The sequence below is a fragment of the Callithrix jacchus genome, chromosome 21, assembly GCF_049354715.1.
Source record: "Callithrix jacchus isolate 240 chromosome 21, calJac240_pri, whole genome shotgun sequence".
NCBI lineage: Eukaryota > Metazoa > Chordata > Mammalia > Primates > Cebidae > Callithrix > Callithrix jacchus.
This window is the reverse complement of record NC_133522.1, coordinates 32,170,285-32,184,515: the sequence shown is the minus strand read 5'-3', so window position 1 is coordinate 32,184,515 and position 14,231 is coordinate 32,170,285. Positions and strand designations below refer to the sequence as shown.

General features: G+C 39.2%; 1 protein-coding gene across 18 annotated transcripts in view; it reads left to right on the top strand.

Moving 5' to 3' along the window:
• APP (amyloid beta precursor protein) overlaps positions 1-14,231 on the top strand; it is a 280,730-nt gene that overhangs the window by 207,438 nt on the left and 59,061 nt on the right. For all 18 annotated transcript variants that reach the window (XM_078358835.1, XM_078358826.1, XM_078358833.1 and 15 more), the window contains 2 exons: positions 3,963-4,091; positions 5,026-5,125. In XM_078358835.1, the coding sequence (XP_078214961.1) occupies positions 3,963-4,091; positions 5,026-5,125 (229 nt within the window). The remainder of the gene's footprint in view (positions 1-3,962; positions 4,092-5,025; positions 5,126-14,231) is intronic.

Genomic DNA, 14,231 nt, shown 5'->3' with positions numbered 1-14,231 from the left:
TTCCGCACAATTAAAGGAGCTATTAGCATGGCCCAAAAGAATATTACCTGTACTCATACGAACTAGAAAGCCAGGCAGATACTCCTGGAACGGACTGTCTTTTCTAACCATTCAGTTATTTCTTTGTTTTTACTTTGTGGGTTTTTTTGTTTGTTTTTGTTTGAGAGGGAGTGTCGCCCTGTCTCCCAGGCTGGAGTGCAATGGCCCAATCTTGGCCCACTGCAACCTCCACCTCCCAAGTTCAAACATTTCTCCTGCCTCAACCTCCTCAGTAGCTGGGATTACAGGCACCTGCCGCCACACCCAGCTAATTTCTGTATTTTTTTGTAGAGATGGAGTTTCACTATGTTGGCCAGGCTGGTCTCAAACTCCTGACCTCATGATCCACCCAGCTCTGCCTCCCAGAGTGCTGGGATTACAGGTGTGAGTCACCGCACCCGGCCTGTTTTTAACTTTGTAAGTTGCTTTGTAGAACCATGTTAAGCTTGGACCATTTTAGATTCTCCTTGAACGGTTAGATCACACTGTGATTAGGAGAAGAGGCTCTGGAGCCAGGCAGCGAGACTAACCCATTCTTGCTGTAACACTAACTAGCTGTGTGAGTGTGGGCCAGAGATGTAGCCTGTATAACCACAATCTCCATTGTGTGTCATGCCTCACCTATAAGGTGAGGAGAGCTGCTATACCTCCGTGATGGGGCTGAGACGAAGCCAGCATAAAGCATTGAATAATATACTGTCACATTTATAAGCAGTCAATGCATGTTGAACTCTTATTAATTAGAGGAAAGAAGGGGGTTGATGAGTTACAGATGAGGCCTGAGTGGAAGAACTAAATGTGTATTGAGTACCAGCAATGGACTGAGCGTCATACTGAGTACCTATCACAGAATACATTTAATCTCAAAATACTGTCTGAAAGGTACTGCCATCTGAATTGCACTGATGGGAAAGTAGAGGCTTTTGTGTTTATTTTTAAATGGATGTTAATATTAACAATTAGTGGGAACATATGCTGTTTGTGGTGATAGTAGAAGAAAAGGGGAGATCCGGATGTTGGTTATCAGAAATGACCTCCACATTCTCTAAATTAAAATTTATCTTTTAACTTTGTGGGGTTTTTTGTTTGTTTATTTTTGTTTTTGTTTGAGAGGGAGTGTCGCCCTGTCTCCCAGTCTGGAGTGCAATGGCCCAATCTTGGCCCACTGCAACCTCCACCTCCCAGGTTCAGACAATTCTCCTGCCTCAACCTCCTGAGTACCTGGGATTACAGACACCTGCCGCCACACCCAGCTAATTTCTGTATTTTTTACAGAAGTAGTAATGTCAAGGCCAGTGTGGGGCCTTAGCATCCTGGTGCACCTGCTTGTTGCTGACAGTCCTTTCAGGATAAAAAGTCTTACAGAAACATTCATAGATGACTAATTGGAGAAAAAAGAAGTTATGATGAAAAGCAATAATTACCTTTTTTTTTTTTTTTTTAATTAAAAGGCTCTTACTCTGTTTCCCAGGCTTGAGTACAGTCGTGCAATCAGGGCTTACTGCAGCCTCAACCTCTTGGGTTCAAATGATCCTCCTGCCTCAGCTTCCCAAGCAGCTAGGACTTCAGGCATGTGTCACTGTGCCTAGCTAATTTTTAAAATTCTGTTGTAGAGAGGGTCTTGTAATGTTGTCCAGGCTGGTCTTAAACTCTTGGCTTCAAGTGATCCTCCTGCCTCAGCCTCCCAAAGCAATCCTTACTTTTTTAATGAAAGTGCTTTTTTCCCCTTATTTAAACTCTTTAAGGAAAAAAAACATCCTGTTTTCTTCAAAACAATAAATCCTTTACAAGGGAGAAAAATGAAAACACTCATGAGGGGGCAGGAAGGCACATCATGATTAAATGCAGTTAGTTTCAACCCTTTCTGTCTCCAGCCTTGGACATATAATGCTAATAACAGAATTAGAGAGATTTCTAAGATTTTGGTGCTTAATAACAAGGAAGCATTTGTGCAGTATCCTGATCACACAGTATTTCTGCATATCAAATGTCCTTCACAATCAACAAGAGCCTTAATCTCTGATGTTTTAAAATGCTTTTTATCTTCTTTTGGCTATAAAGAGATATAGCTTATCAGTCACTACCTCTAAAAGTACTTTTCTTCTAAGATTTAAAAGGTCATCCTCTGATTTGTAAATTCAACCAGATTTCACAGTACAGATGAGAGTTGTAATGATGTGTTGCCAAGAACTGTTGCAAACTGTGATGTCTGTCTCTCTGGGTATTATGGAGAAGCACATTTCTTTTAGGAAAAAGAAATTAATAAGGCAGATGAGCACAGGTTTGTTTTATTTTTATTGTGGGTATGTATTTGTTTTTTCAACTATAGGAGAGTGGCCTCTGTGGTTGGCATTCACCAAGCAAATACAGAGCACCCTCTGGGTCAGGCACTGTGTTATTGGGGTTCCCAATGAAGCAAAAGAAGATCAAATCCAGCTCCATGGATCTCACATTAAAGAGGGGAGTAAGAATCGTAGATAACGTAGTAAGTCTCAACGTTAGGTGTATTAATGGGGATTTGCACGGTAGGTATTTCATGGGAGCACAGAGAAAAGGGGACCTCGTTCCACCTGAGGTGGCAGGGAAATGGCCCCTAAGTTGGCTAAGCAAAAGGAGGAGAGGCACATCGCAAGAATGTGCATAACACAAGAGCCGCACGCCCTCCGCCCCACCACCACGCATACCATCTCTGGAATCAATTTTGTGCTTTCCAGCTGGTTTTCAGGGTACTCATGACACATAGGTTAATAGCTTTGTCCAAATGACCAAAATTCTATTTCTGATGTGAATATTCACAGCTGGTTTTGTTTGTTTTAATGAAGAAGAAATGTGTGTCTTTAGAAATCACCTTACAAAATCGTATCGTGGAATGCATGTAGTAATGAAATTGTTGACTACCAGGGAACCTTCGCCCTTATTGTTTGTTAGGATGGATATTTTCAGATAAAACTAGAGTAAAAATGAAATGGAACCAATTAGAAAAAAAAAACAGGAGCACTTAAGACAAAATGTAATTGTTACTGAAAAAATTAGAATCTGATAGCTCAGAAAGAACTTGGGTAAAATAAGTACAGGTTAGCAATGGCCTTTCTCCTAAAAAAATATAACGTCCCTTAGAGCTCAGTTACTCCTTGGCTTACAAAATAGTGGTTAAAGTCCCTGGTTTTCTCATTTTGATGATAGTACATTACAAGTTACTGGCGATGAGATTATCTATGCAACATTGCCTCTGGTCTTCAGAATGTGCATGTAGAAATACAGTCTCACATATGCCCCTATACACTTGGGTGGGAAAAGAAAAGGACCTAATTTAAACCTGACAGACCTCAAATCTATTCTCATTCTATAGCAGAGAAAATGTTGAGTAAGGAGGACGGTCATCATCTCTGTGGAGAATGCTAAATGCTCTTGTGGAAATGAAAAGCAGCCAGTCTAAGTAATTACCCACTAAGAAAGGAGTAGGAGAAATGTTTAGAAGGGAGACCTGCGGGCTGGGCACAGTGGCTCAGTCCTGTAATCCTAGCGCTTTGGGAGGCTGAGGTGGGCGGATCACGAGGTCAGGAGATCAGGACCATCCTGGCTAACATGGTGAAACTCCATCTCTACTAAAAATACAAAAAATTAGCCAGGCATGGTGGCACATAGTCCCAGCTACTTGGGAGGCTGAGGCAGGACAATCGCTTGAACCCAGGAGGCGGAGGTTGCAGTGAGCCACGGGTCAAGACAGAGTACTCCAGCCTGGGTGACAGAGCAAGACTCCATCTCAAAGAAAAAAAAAAAGGACACGGGGAGACCTGCAAAAAAGATGATTCACAATGCTTTCACATCACTTGATGAATTCGTGGAACCCCTAACCCAACGCCGAGGGAAGAAGCAATATTTTGCAGAAACTTGATAAGGAGTTTTTCTTTTCCCTCCCACAGCCTCGTCACGTGTTCAATATGCTAAAGAAGTATGTCCGTGCAGAACAGAAGGACAGACAGCATACCCTAAAGCATTTCGAACATGTGCGCATGGTGGACCCCAAAAAAGCTGCTCAGATCCGGTCCCAGGTAAACGTGGGGTATCATAATCTTCTGCAGCTTTGACAATCCAGGATTCTTGCTTCTTGGGTTGGTGACAGGGTCCCAGACGTTCTCTGAACACCTATGGGTGTTTTCCCTATGGCAAGAGCTCTTTAACTTCTGGTAAATTCTAAAAGCTTGTCTTAGAGCAACATGTGGTTTGACATTTTCTGAGTTCCGAAAATAACAAGAAATATAAAAATCTTAACTGTCTACTGCTAACTGATTGCTAAGGAACTGATTAAAACCAGTGACTAAAAGGAAGAAAACAAAAATTGTATGGACTAAAATCTTAAAACTGGTTCAACTAAAGTATGGCAAGCAATTGTAAACCTACCGCAATATTTAGATTTAATGTGAGCCTAAATGAAGCCCAGAAATAATAAATTTTATACTTCCCCGTTCCCAAAGGCTGAAAACTGGAATCTACTTTAGGAAATATGAAATTTTACATTTTTTTGAATGGATGAGTTTAAAAGTATACATATTTTAAAAGTATATAGAATGTAAAACATATGTATATATAAATATATATGTATATAGCATGAAATATCCAATCAAATTGAAATATGTTGTTTTCTATGGGGAAATTTGCAAAGAAATGTATTTAGGGCACCAGGGTCTATTTAGAGAACCCTCGGTATTAGGAATCAGAGTAGGCAGAGGTGGCATTTTTAATTGGCTGTTACAAGCACATAAGATAATAGTAAGTTTAAAGATAAGTCTTAAAGCCAAGCTCAAAAGTTAGAGAACAGAAATAGAACAAGAAAAATAAAGTTGCCCATTCGGTTCAATGTTTTAGCAGTGGCAGTGTTTGTCAGTGTTATTTCGGAAGTTTGTATCTACCTGCAGTGCTTGGTAAGAAAAATAACCATTCCTACCCCAGATGTTGTTTACCTGGAGTTGTCATCCTCTGATGCAGGTTATGACACACCTCCGTGTGATTTACGAGCGCATGAATCAGTCTCTCTCCCTGCTCTACAACGTGCCTGCAGTGGCCGAGGAGATTCAGGATGAAGTTGGTAAGTAAGCTGTTCTTTTGATGCTGCACATGGAAATATATTTTCCCCCAGAGGAAAATCGAGGAAGTGAGTTATCTGTTTCAGGAATATGGAAGTTAATAGAACAGGTTGCCTTTTAGGATGAAACTGCCGGGGGATGGAACTAGCTTTCTCGCCTTAGCAATTGAATCACTTCTTACCTCTCCATTCTTTTAAGACTGGAGGAATGTCGCCTGACCTTAGGGTATGTTTTTGTAATAATTGACGCTTGTTACTGAATTATATATGACAGCATTTTTTGTTCTAATTTGCCCAATCTTGTTATAGTTCTCAAATTATGATGCTTGGATAATTTACAATTAATGGAGGGAAAAGAAACTCATTCTTCATCTTACAAGAATGAGTTCCATCTTACAAATGAAAAAGCTCAGACTTGCAATTTGAGTAACTTACTGGCCTGTGTCACATGCATTCTAAGTAGCACAGCCAAAACACATAACTGTGACTTCTGACTTTGAGATTGTTGTTTTATTCAAAGTCACAACTCTCTTTGATGGCAGAGGGGGAAGCCATGAGTGTTCTCTGAACCACATCATTGTTTAAACTTAAAAGATAGTGGGCTATTCAGCGTATATTCTGAAATAATTATACTTTCACAAGAACTTGGAAAAATAATACTGAGCGATTCCATGCATCCATCTCCCACTTGCCTCACTGGTGACGTCTTACATAACTATAGTCTGTTATTAAAACCAGGAAACTGCCATTGTGTGCCCACTGTCTTTTATGTCCCCAGTTTTCCTGATGACGTATGTTTAATATTTCATTTACATTCTCTCATTTCTGTTTTTCTTGGAAAGGGAATAAAATATCATATGAGTCTCTGTAAACCACCAAAATGCCCATAACTGTTTAACTTTTCTTCCAAAAGGTACACAGTATAGGTACATTTGCTTATGCTTTCAACATATGCTTTCAACATAAGCAAATATACCTATACTGGAGATACAGTGTGCAGTCTACCAGCATACAAGCAATGTATATCTGGCATATCTTTCTCCATAAAGAATCCTTCCCTTTGTTGATTGGGTTGGGAATAGATGTAGGTTATCATCTAGAATCAGAACACCCAGGATGTTGCAAATGAATATACCCATTACAGTAAGTCCCACTTTGAAGTGCCTGAAACACCAGTCAAGAGAACAGCTGGCCTCACTTTTTCCATTTTATGCCAGTGTGATTCTGCTTCTTCTTTTCTGACTTACACAACCTTGTAAATGTTGTTTGTATTGCTGTGTCAGCAATATTTGGCATGTGTCCGGTGATGATGTTCTGTTCAGGACTGCACATTAATGGATGGAATCTGAAATTATACTCTGGGTTACATAACTTGCAAAAGAAACTTCATTATGTCAGCCAGGCGTGGTGGCTCACGCTTGTAATCCAAGCACTTTGGGAGGCCAGGGTGGGCAGATCACATGAGGCCAGGAGTTTGAGACCAGCCTGGCCAACAAGGTGAAACCCTCTCTCTATTAAAAAAAGAAAAGGCAACTTCATAGTGTGCCAAGATAGTGGAGGTGGAATTTTTTAGTCTACACCATGAATTGAGAACAGAGATTTCCAATTAATTTTTCACTGTATCAAGTTTCTTTAGGAAATGAATATACTTTTCAGGTATACTTGGAGAATTGACATCAATAAGGAACTTTTAAAATACTGTATATTAAATAAGTGTAAAAAAGCTCTCCAAAAATTTGCAGAAGGTACAAAATCGTATAATTTATCACAGTCTTAATGAACTGAAGCTAGAATCTTGATAACACAATTTTGCTTTATAGCTATCCTATGTTGCATGTGACTTCAGTTGGAGTGGCATAGGTAATATCAAACTCTAGGGAAATAAGCCATTAGAAAGGACTAAAAGGTTGATGACCAGTATTCCACTCTCAGCCAGCAACTATTGTTGACTCTTTCTAATTAAATTATTAGAACTTTTTATTTGGCACTATGCTACTGACAACATTAATTACTAATGAGTCACACTTCCACAGAACAGTTGGTGGTTCAGATATCTTGAGTATTACGAAATGTCCAAGAATAGGGCAGCTCAGTAAACTTCAAATCTCAGTAACAGGGAGGACATTTAGATCATTAGTATCATGGAATCTTTTCCTTTAAAAAGAAAAAAAAAAATACAGCCATTAGGCTGGATTAAGAGAATGTTATGTATATGCTCTTAGTGTGTGTGTAATATGCTCTTAATCCAACCTAATCGCTAAGGTTATTTTTTAAATAATGATATATGTATATATTATTCTAAATATATTAGATGCCAAATTCTGAAAGATAATATTTTTTTAAAAACTTTTTGTTTGGATCCTGGGTGCTTCCATTTTTAAATGACTGTTTTCTATTGAAAGAGAAGTTTGCAGTAATGAACACTGCACTGTCTGAGCTCCTAGTGTCCAAGCAGCAGAAGCGGTTTGCTGAGGAGAATGGCTATTTTGGGTTGAACCTAGTTGTCATCTGTCATCCTTTTTCATTTGAAGGAACGTTTAAAACAGTAGTCACTTGTAGGTAGGAATAGAGTTGAAACAAGATTGGCTAGGGTGCTAATTGCTTAAGCTGAATGTTATTAGAGGTTCCTTATGTTACTCTTCTTTTGTTTGTGTTCAAAATTTCTCAGAATGAAAAGCATTGCTTTTAGCTTACTTTCTAAATAGGATCTTCATAGATTTTTTTTCTCCAGGTTATGTCTTGTACTCTTTCTAATATTCCCTGATTAAATGCTTTGTTGTTAGTCTGAGTTGCATTTATTTGCTATTTCTGTATATAATCAAATTTTAGATTTGGAGTCAGTTCAGTGCAGATAGGAGGATACTAAAATCCAGAGACACCAGCAAAAGGAGACAATTTTAAAGTCCCTAAAAATGCATGCCTTTTGTATAAACATTTGTGCTTATAATTGCAAGTAATCAGGATGTGCTTAATGCAGTCAGACATCTGTTTTAAGTACATAATGGTAGCAGGTGCTTTGTCGTTAAGAGATTTTCACCGGTCTGGGGAACTCCCAGTATCTTCAGTGGGACAGGTATATCCACTTCAGTAAATTATGCGTCCAATTAGAATTCTCTTTTATGGGTGAAAATGAGGAAGAATGGAGCCATGCTTAGAAAGGAGTGCTGTGGGTGAAGGGGAAAATTGACATCGAACTTGTGAGCAGTAAATTGTGACTAGAGCATGGGTTCGTCATGCTTGTGAGTTCTAGCCCTGGCCCTTTTATCTTCTGTTGTTCTTTTCTGAGGCATCCTATCTGTTTATGCTACTTTCCCACTAACTTCATTGAATTTCAAATTTGTATGTCTAGCAACAGCCAGTGTACTGCATCCCAGTGCCATATTCTAGCCTCTAAATTATCCCAGGTGCCTCTGAACCTCCAGTCAAGGTATAAAAGAGAAGACTCATGTTCTTCTGGAAATTGACTTGTTATACACTCTGAGTTCTCTTGGTTGGCCTAAACTTATCCATGACGCTTTCCTCTCTCTCACCCATTATTTCTTTTCAATTGCAAGTTCTGTGTATTCTGCCTCCTGTGTTCATGTGAAATCTCTGCACATCCACTACTTTAGCTGAGATCTTGTCGTCTCCTCGGTGTCATTAGACTCCCAGCCAGTCACCCTACCTCTCATTATCACAGTGGCCCCCTCCCACTCCAGTTCCTCCTTTTCAGAACTATGTAGCTTTCCTGCTAAAAAGCAACAACAACAAAAACAAGAAAACAAAAAACAGCTGCAGGCCAGGCACGGTGGCTCACGCCTGTAATCCCAGCACTTTGGGAGGCTTTGGGAGGTCAAGGCAGGTAGATCACCTGAGATCAGGAGTTCAAGACCAGACTGGCCAACATGGTGAAACCCTGTCTCTACTAAAAATAGAAAAGTCAGGCATGGTGGCAGACGCCAGTAATCCCAGCTACTCTGGAGGCTGAGGCAGGAGAATCTCTTGAACCCTGGAGGCAGAGGTTACAGTGAGCTGAGATTGCATCACTGCACTCCAGCTTGGGCAACAAGAGCAAAACACGGTCTCAAAAAAAAAAAAAAAAAAAGCTGCTTGTGATTCTTCCTTGCTTGATTGTTTGAAAAGTTGCACCTTTTAAGATTCATGTAAAATGCCCAAGTTCTATAAACCCTTTCTAATTTGCAGAGAGAGCAAGAGAAAAGAGCTGGTATTTGAGTGACAGCCAGGTAGCCAACTAATGAGTGCCTGTTTGTGATAATGCTAATGATCAGATTTATGAATGTTCCCCCTTGGGGTACAGGACCCGAATATAGAGATGTGGCAGGTGATTTAGGGTAAGAGTGGAGACTGATATTTGTTCTACGTCCCACTCAGGGAGCCAAGCCCTCTGGCATTGTGCAGGTCCACTGGAAGTAGGGCTTTCTTGTATTTCACACAAATGCAACATATGAGCTAGTGATGATACCTGGAAATTCAGTGATAGCCTCCCCAGTTTACAGTTGAAGAAACTGAACCTGAGAGAGGTTACCAACTTGCCCAGCTCAGCTAGTAAAGTGATGACAGTGGCATGGAAGCCAAGATCTGCCAGCAGTCCAAAGTCCGTGTTCTCTCTGCTACCTATTTTCCTCTCTGAAGTAGAATTTTCCCCTACTTAACCTCAGTATCAAAGCACTGGGTATCCACTACCATACTCTCACTGGTAGTAAATTATTTGTTTATATCTCTACCAACCCTCCTGTGAACTCTTCGAGATACATGTTGGTCATCCTTGCCTCCTCAAGACCCAGCAGGGACGCTGGTACTTTTTAGATATTAGTAATTATAGACATAAGGTTGAAGCTAGTCCCCAGCATCAAAAGGCAGATGCTCCTTAACTTGGACTGATCAAGTGGGCTCCGCCATAACCCTAAAGACCTGCCCAAAACTCCTTCCTTGATATCTAGCATAAGCACTGCACAAAACAAATTTCTTTCCTAGGCCACAGCATTCTCTAAAGCTGTGACTGATCAAGTCAACTAAATGGATGTGGTTGGCAAAGGTAACAAAGCATAAATCAGAGTCCTGAGAATTAGTCACATTTTACAACATGGTCTTTTATTGTACCGTGATCCTCTGCTGTTTGGTCATCTACCCAATTGGCATACCTTGGCACTCGATTTAATTATCTTGTCCTGCTTGCCCACCGATCACAGTCTGAGGCTATTCATGTGACAGGTAAGTGTGAATTTTCAAAAGTGTCCGTTAGTTGTGTTATCAAAGGCCCATGTTTTGTTTTATAACTTTATATTATTTTTTCACTCAGTTTTAATTATCATGTGCAAGTGCCCAGGCTTAGTCATTTATTAGTTAATGTTTTTATGAAAAAAATAAAAGATTTTCGGGCAGATTATGAAGATTTCTTGCAAGGAATGGCCTCAGGCATTGTTTGTATAGGGATAAAATCCTCTTCTCTATTTCAAATCAACATGCAGGACTTTATTAATATTTTTTTATTCAACAAACGATGGAATCATTATTTCAGTGAAAACATGCCTCCTCTTCAATGTTCATATTCTGCTTTAATTATTTTTTAATCCTTCAAAAGGGCAGAATCCCATCATCTTTTCAACCTTTGCTTTGTCAAATTACTATTTAAAAATCATTAGGTTTTTTTTTTCTCTTTGTTATCTTCTTTAAATCTCTGCTAAAAGGATTCTATTCTGCTCTTTGTATTGGCACTGAGGTTATTTATCAAAGTATTCTTCTCTTTGAAGCTACCTCAAGGCTAAAAATGTAGCTCTCTTCAGAGATGGCTGTTTTACAGGATGCTATAACAACCGATTTATGAGAAAGGCAGTAGGAAGTAAAGAAGGAACAAAGGCATAATTGTTTCATACCCATTTTTTTTTCTTCTAGCATTCAAAATTAATAAAAACATGAATTATTATAAACCAGATGCGGGAAAGATCTCTGGCTGAATAAATCCATAGTGAATGGGGTAACGTTGAAAGATGTGGCGGGAAATCAAGAAACTCACAATAATGAAAGAATGCTTATTTTTTATTACTATTTTACTGTGGCCTCTTAATAAAATGTTCCACTCTTCAGGAAGAATGCAGCATGGTTATTTCAAAGACAGAGTTTCCATATTCTGTTTCTGATAAGCCTATTGATTTGGGGGTTTAGTGAGTCCATAGTAGACTAGGTTTAAAACAGAAAATTTACAGCACTTCCCAGTCCAACAACATAAAAATTTAATACTATTGAGAATTTCAAGTATCCTTATTTGTAGTTGCTAGTCAAAGATGAATGTCAAGGAGAGAAAAAAATCATAAAAGCAATGAAAGTGAGAGAGAGCTGTCACTTTGTTCTTATAAGAACATAGCTGTCACTTCGTTTTTTCATAATAAATGCCTTTTAAATGTATATAGACTTAGTAGTTTACAACTGGCTTAAGTATTTGGACATAAGAACCTTTTTTTTTTTTTTTTTCTTTTTTGAGACAGAGTCTTGTTTAGTCACCCAGGCTGGAATGCAGTGGTGCAGTCTCGGCTCATTGCAACCTCCACCTCCTGGGTTCAAGCGATTCTCCTGCCTTAACCTCCCAAGTAGCTGGGACTACAGACGTGTGCCACCATGCCTAGCTAATTTTTTTGTATTTTTAGTAGAGACAGGGTTTCACCATGTTGGCCAGGCTGGTTTCAAACTCCTGACCTCAGGTGATCTGCCCGCCTCGGCCTCCAAAGTGCTGGGATTACAAACATGAGCTACTGCACCCAGCCAAGAACATTTATACATATCAAAGACAACCAAAGCGTTGTTCCTGCATTGGTTTTATAATAGTTTCAGAGCCCCTTATTTGTATATTCTCTAGTGTTACTAACTACCAGATGTGACCTATGTTTAGCTGTCGGTGTCTAAATGTGTATCTTTGACCCAAGACAATTTCTCTTCCAAAATAGAACTCATTTATAAATGAAAATGCATTGTCAAATGAATGGACCTCCATATAAAGTATTTTATACTTCAAAATGGCGAAGTACAGTATACTATTAAGACAGACTCCTAGTTTTCCAAGAGTTGGACTCACATGTTGAAATGTCTCCAAACAAGATACAAATGTGTGAGTGCCGGTATACTTCATACCTTAGGTCCCCAACTGGTCTGTCTGCAGACTTGAGAGACCTCAGGAGTCTAAGTCAGTCACCCATGGTGGTGGCTGGTAGAGTGCTTTGTGTACATTTAGCTCTCTGTGCCTTTTTTTGGTTGTGATATTATATAAACTCTCTTTTTCTTGCTTTGGAGTTTAATTATGGAATCTGCAAATGTAGTGTATATGTCATCCAGATGATCTGTGAAGTCATTTATAAGGACCTTTAAAAGCTCACATGTAATACAGCATCCGTTTTCCTGAATGATTTTTATAGTTTTCCCATTTGGCCAACAGATAATTCTTATATGTATTTCTACTCCATAATTTTAGGGAAAAGTAAATCCTTATAGCTCCATGAAAAAGAATACAGTTCTAGGAAGAGTGAATGTAAAAAATGTTTTCTTTAAAAAAAAAATCACTGTCTCTATCATCCTGGCAGACAAATTGTTGACCTTAATATGTGTAATTCAGTGCAGTATACTGATGTTGTTTATTGTGCTCCAAATGGACGCTGGCAGGAATTTGATGAACTAAACAACCACAGTGTTTTCTTCATGCCGTTGCAGTGGTTTACTATGGATTATTTTGTTCAGTTCAAATTAATGATGTATGTTCAGATTCTTTGCCAGTTTTTTAATTGGGTTGTTTGCCTTTCTTATTTTCTTATTTTTATTTTTGGAAACAGTCTCACACTGTCACCCAGGCTGAAGTGAAGTGGCGCAATATCAGCTTACTACAACCTCCACCTCACGGGTTCAAGTGATTATCATGCCTTAGCCTCCCCAGTAGTTGGGAATACAGGCACGCACTACCACGCCTGGCTAATTTTTTGTATTTTTAGTAGAGACGGGGTTTCTCCATGCTGCCCAGGCTGGTCTCAAACTTCTGAGCTCAGGCAGCCTGCCCACCTCAGCCTCCCAACGTGGTAGGATTATAAGTGTGAGCCACCATGTTCAGCCTGCCTTTATTATTGAGTTGTAAGAATTCTTATATATTCTGGGTGCTATTAAATTCTCATTAAATACATGATTTGGAAATCTTTTACCCATTCTGTAGGTTGTATTTTCATTTCCTTGATAGGATTCTTTTGACCCACAAAAACTTTTAACTTTGAAGTCCATTTTATCAGTTTTTTTCCTTTGTTGCAGTTACTGTGATATTGTATCTAGGAAACCATTGTCTGAAACTAGGTCACAACAGTTTATACCTCTGTTATCTTCTAAGAGTTTTGTGGTTTTAGATCTTACAGTTAAATTTTTGATTCATTTTAATTTTTATATATGGTGTGAGGTCAGGGTTTGACTTTATTCTTTTGCTTATAAATATCCAGCATCTGAGCATCATTTGTTGAAAAAAACAATTCTTGCCAGGTGCAGTGGCCCATGCCTGTAATTCCAGCACTTTGGGAGGCCAAGGTGGGCAGATCAGTTAAGCTCAGGAGTTCAAGACCAGAATGGGAAACATGGCAAGACCACATTTCTACAAAAAATTACCCAGTTGTGATAGCATCTGTCTGTAGTCCCAGCTACTCAGGAGGCTGAGGTGGGAGGATATCTTGAGTCTGGAGACGTTGAGCCTGCAGAGAGCCTTGATCATGCCACCTGGGCAACAGAACAAGACCCTGTCTCAAAAAAAAAGGAAAGAAAAAGACTATCTTTCCCCAAGTAAATGGTCTTGGCACTATTACCCAAAATCAATTGTTCATTGATAATATGGGTTTATTTCTTAATACTTAGTTCTTTTCCTTTGATCTGTGTGCCTATTCTCAGTGTAGTACCACACTGTTTTGATTATTGTAGCTTCATAGTTAGTTTTGAAATCAGCAAGTGTGAGTTTATCTTTGTTCTTCTTTTTCAATATTGCTTTGAGCATTTGGGGTCTCTTGCGTTACAACATGAATTTTAAAGCCTTCCCCAACCCCATCAGCATTTCTGCAAAAAAAGGTGAGGATTGCATTGGATCTGTAGATCATTTGGGGGG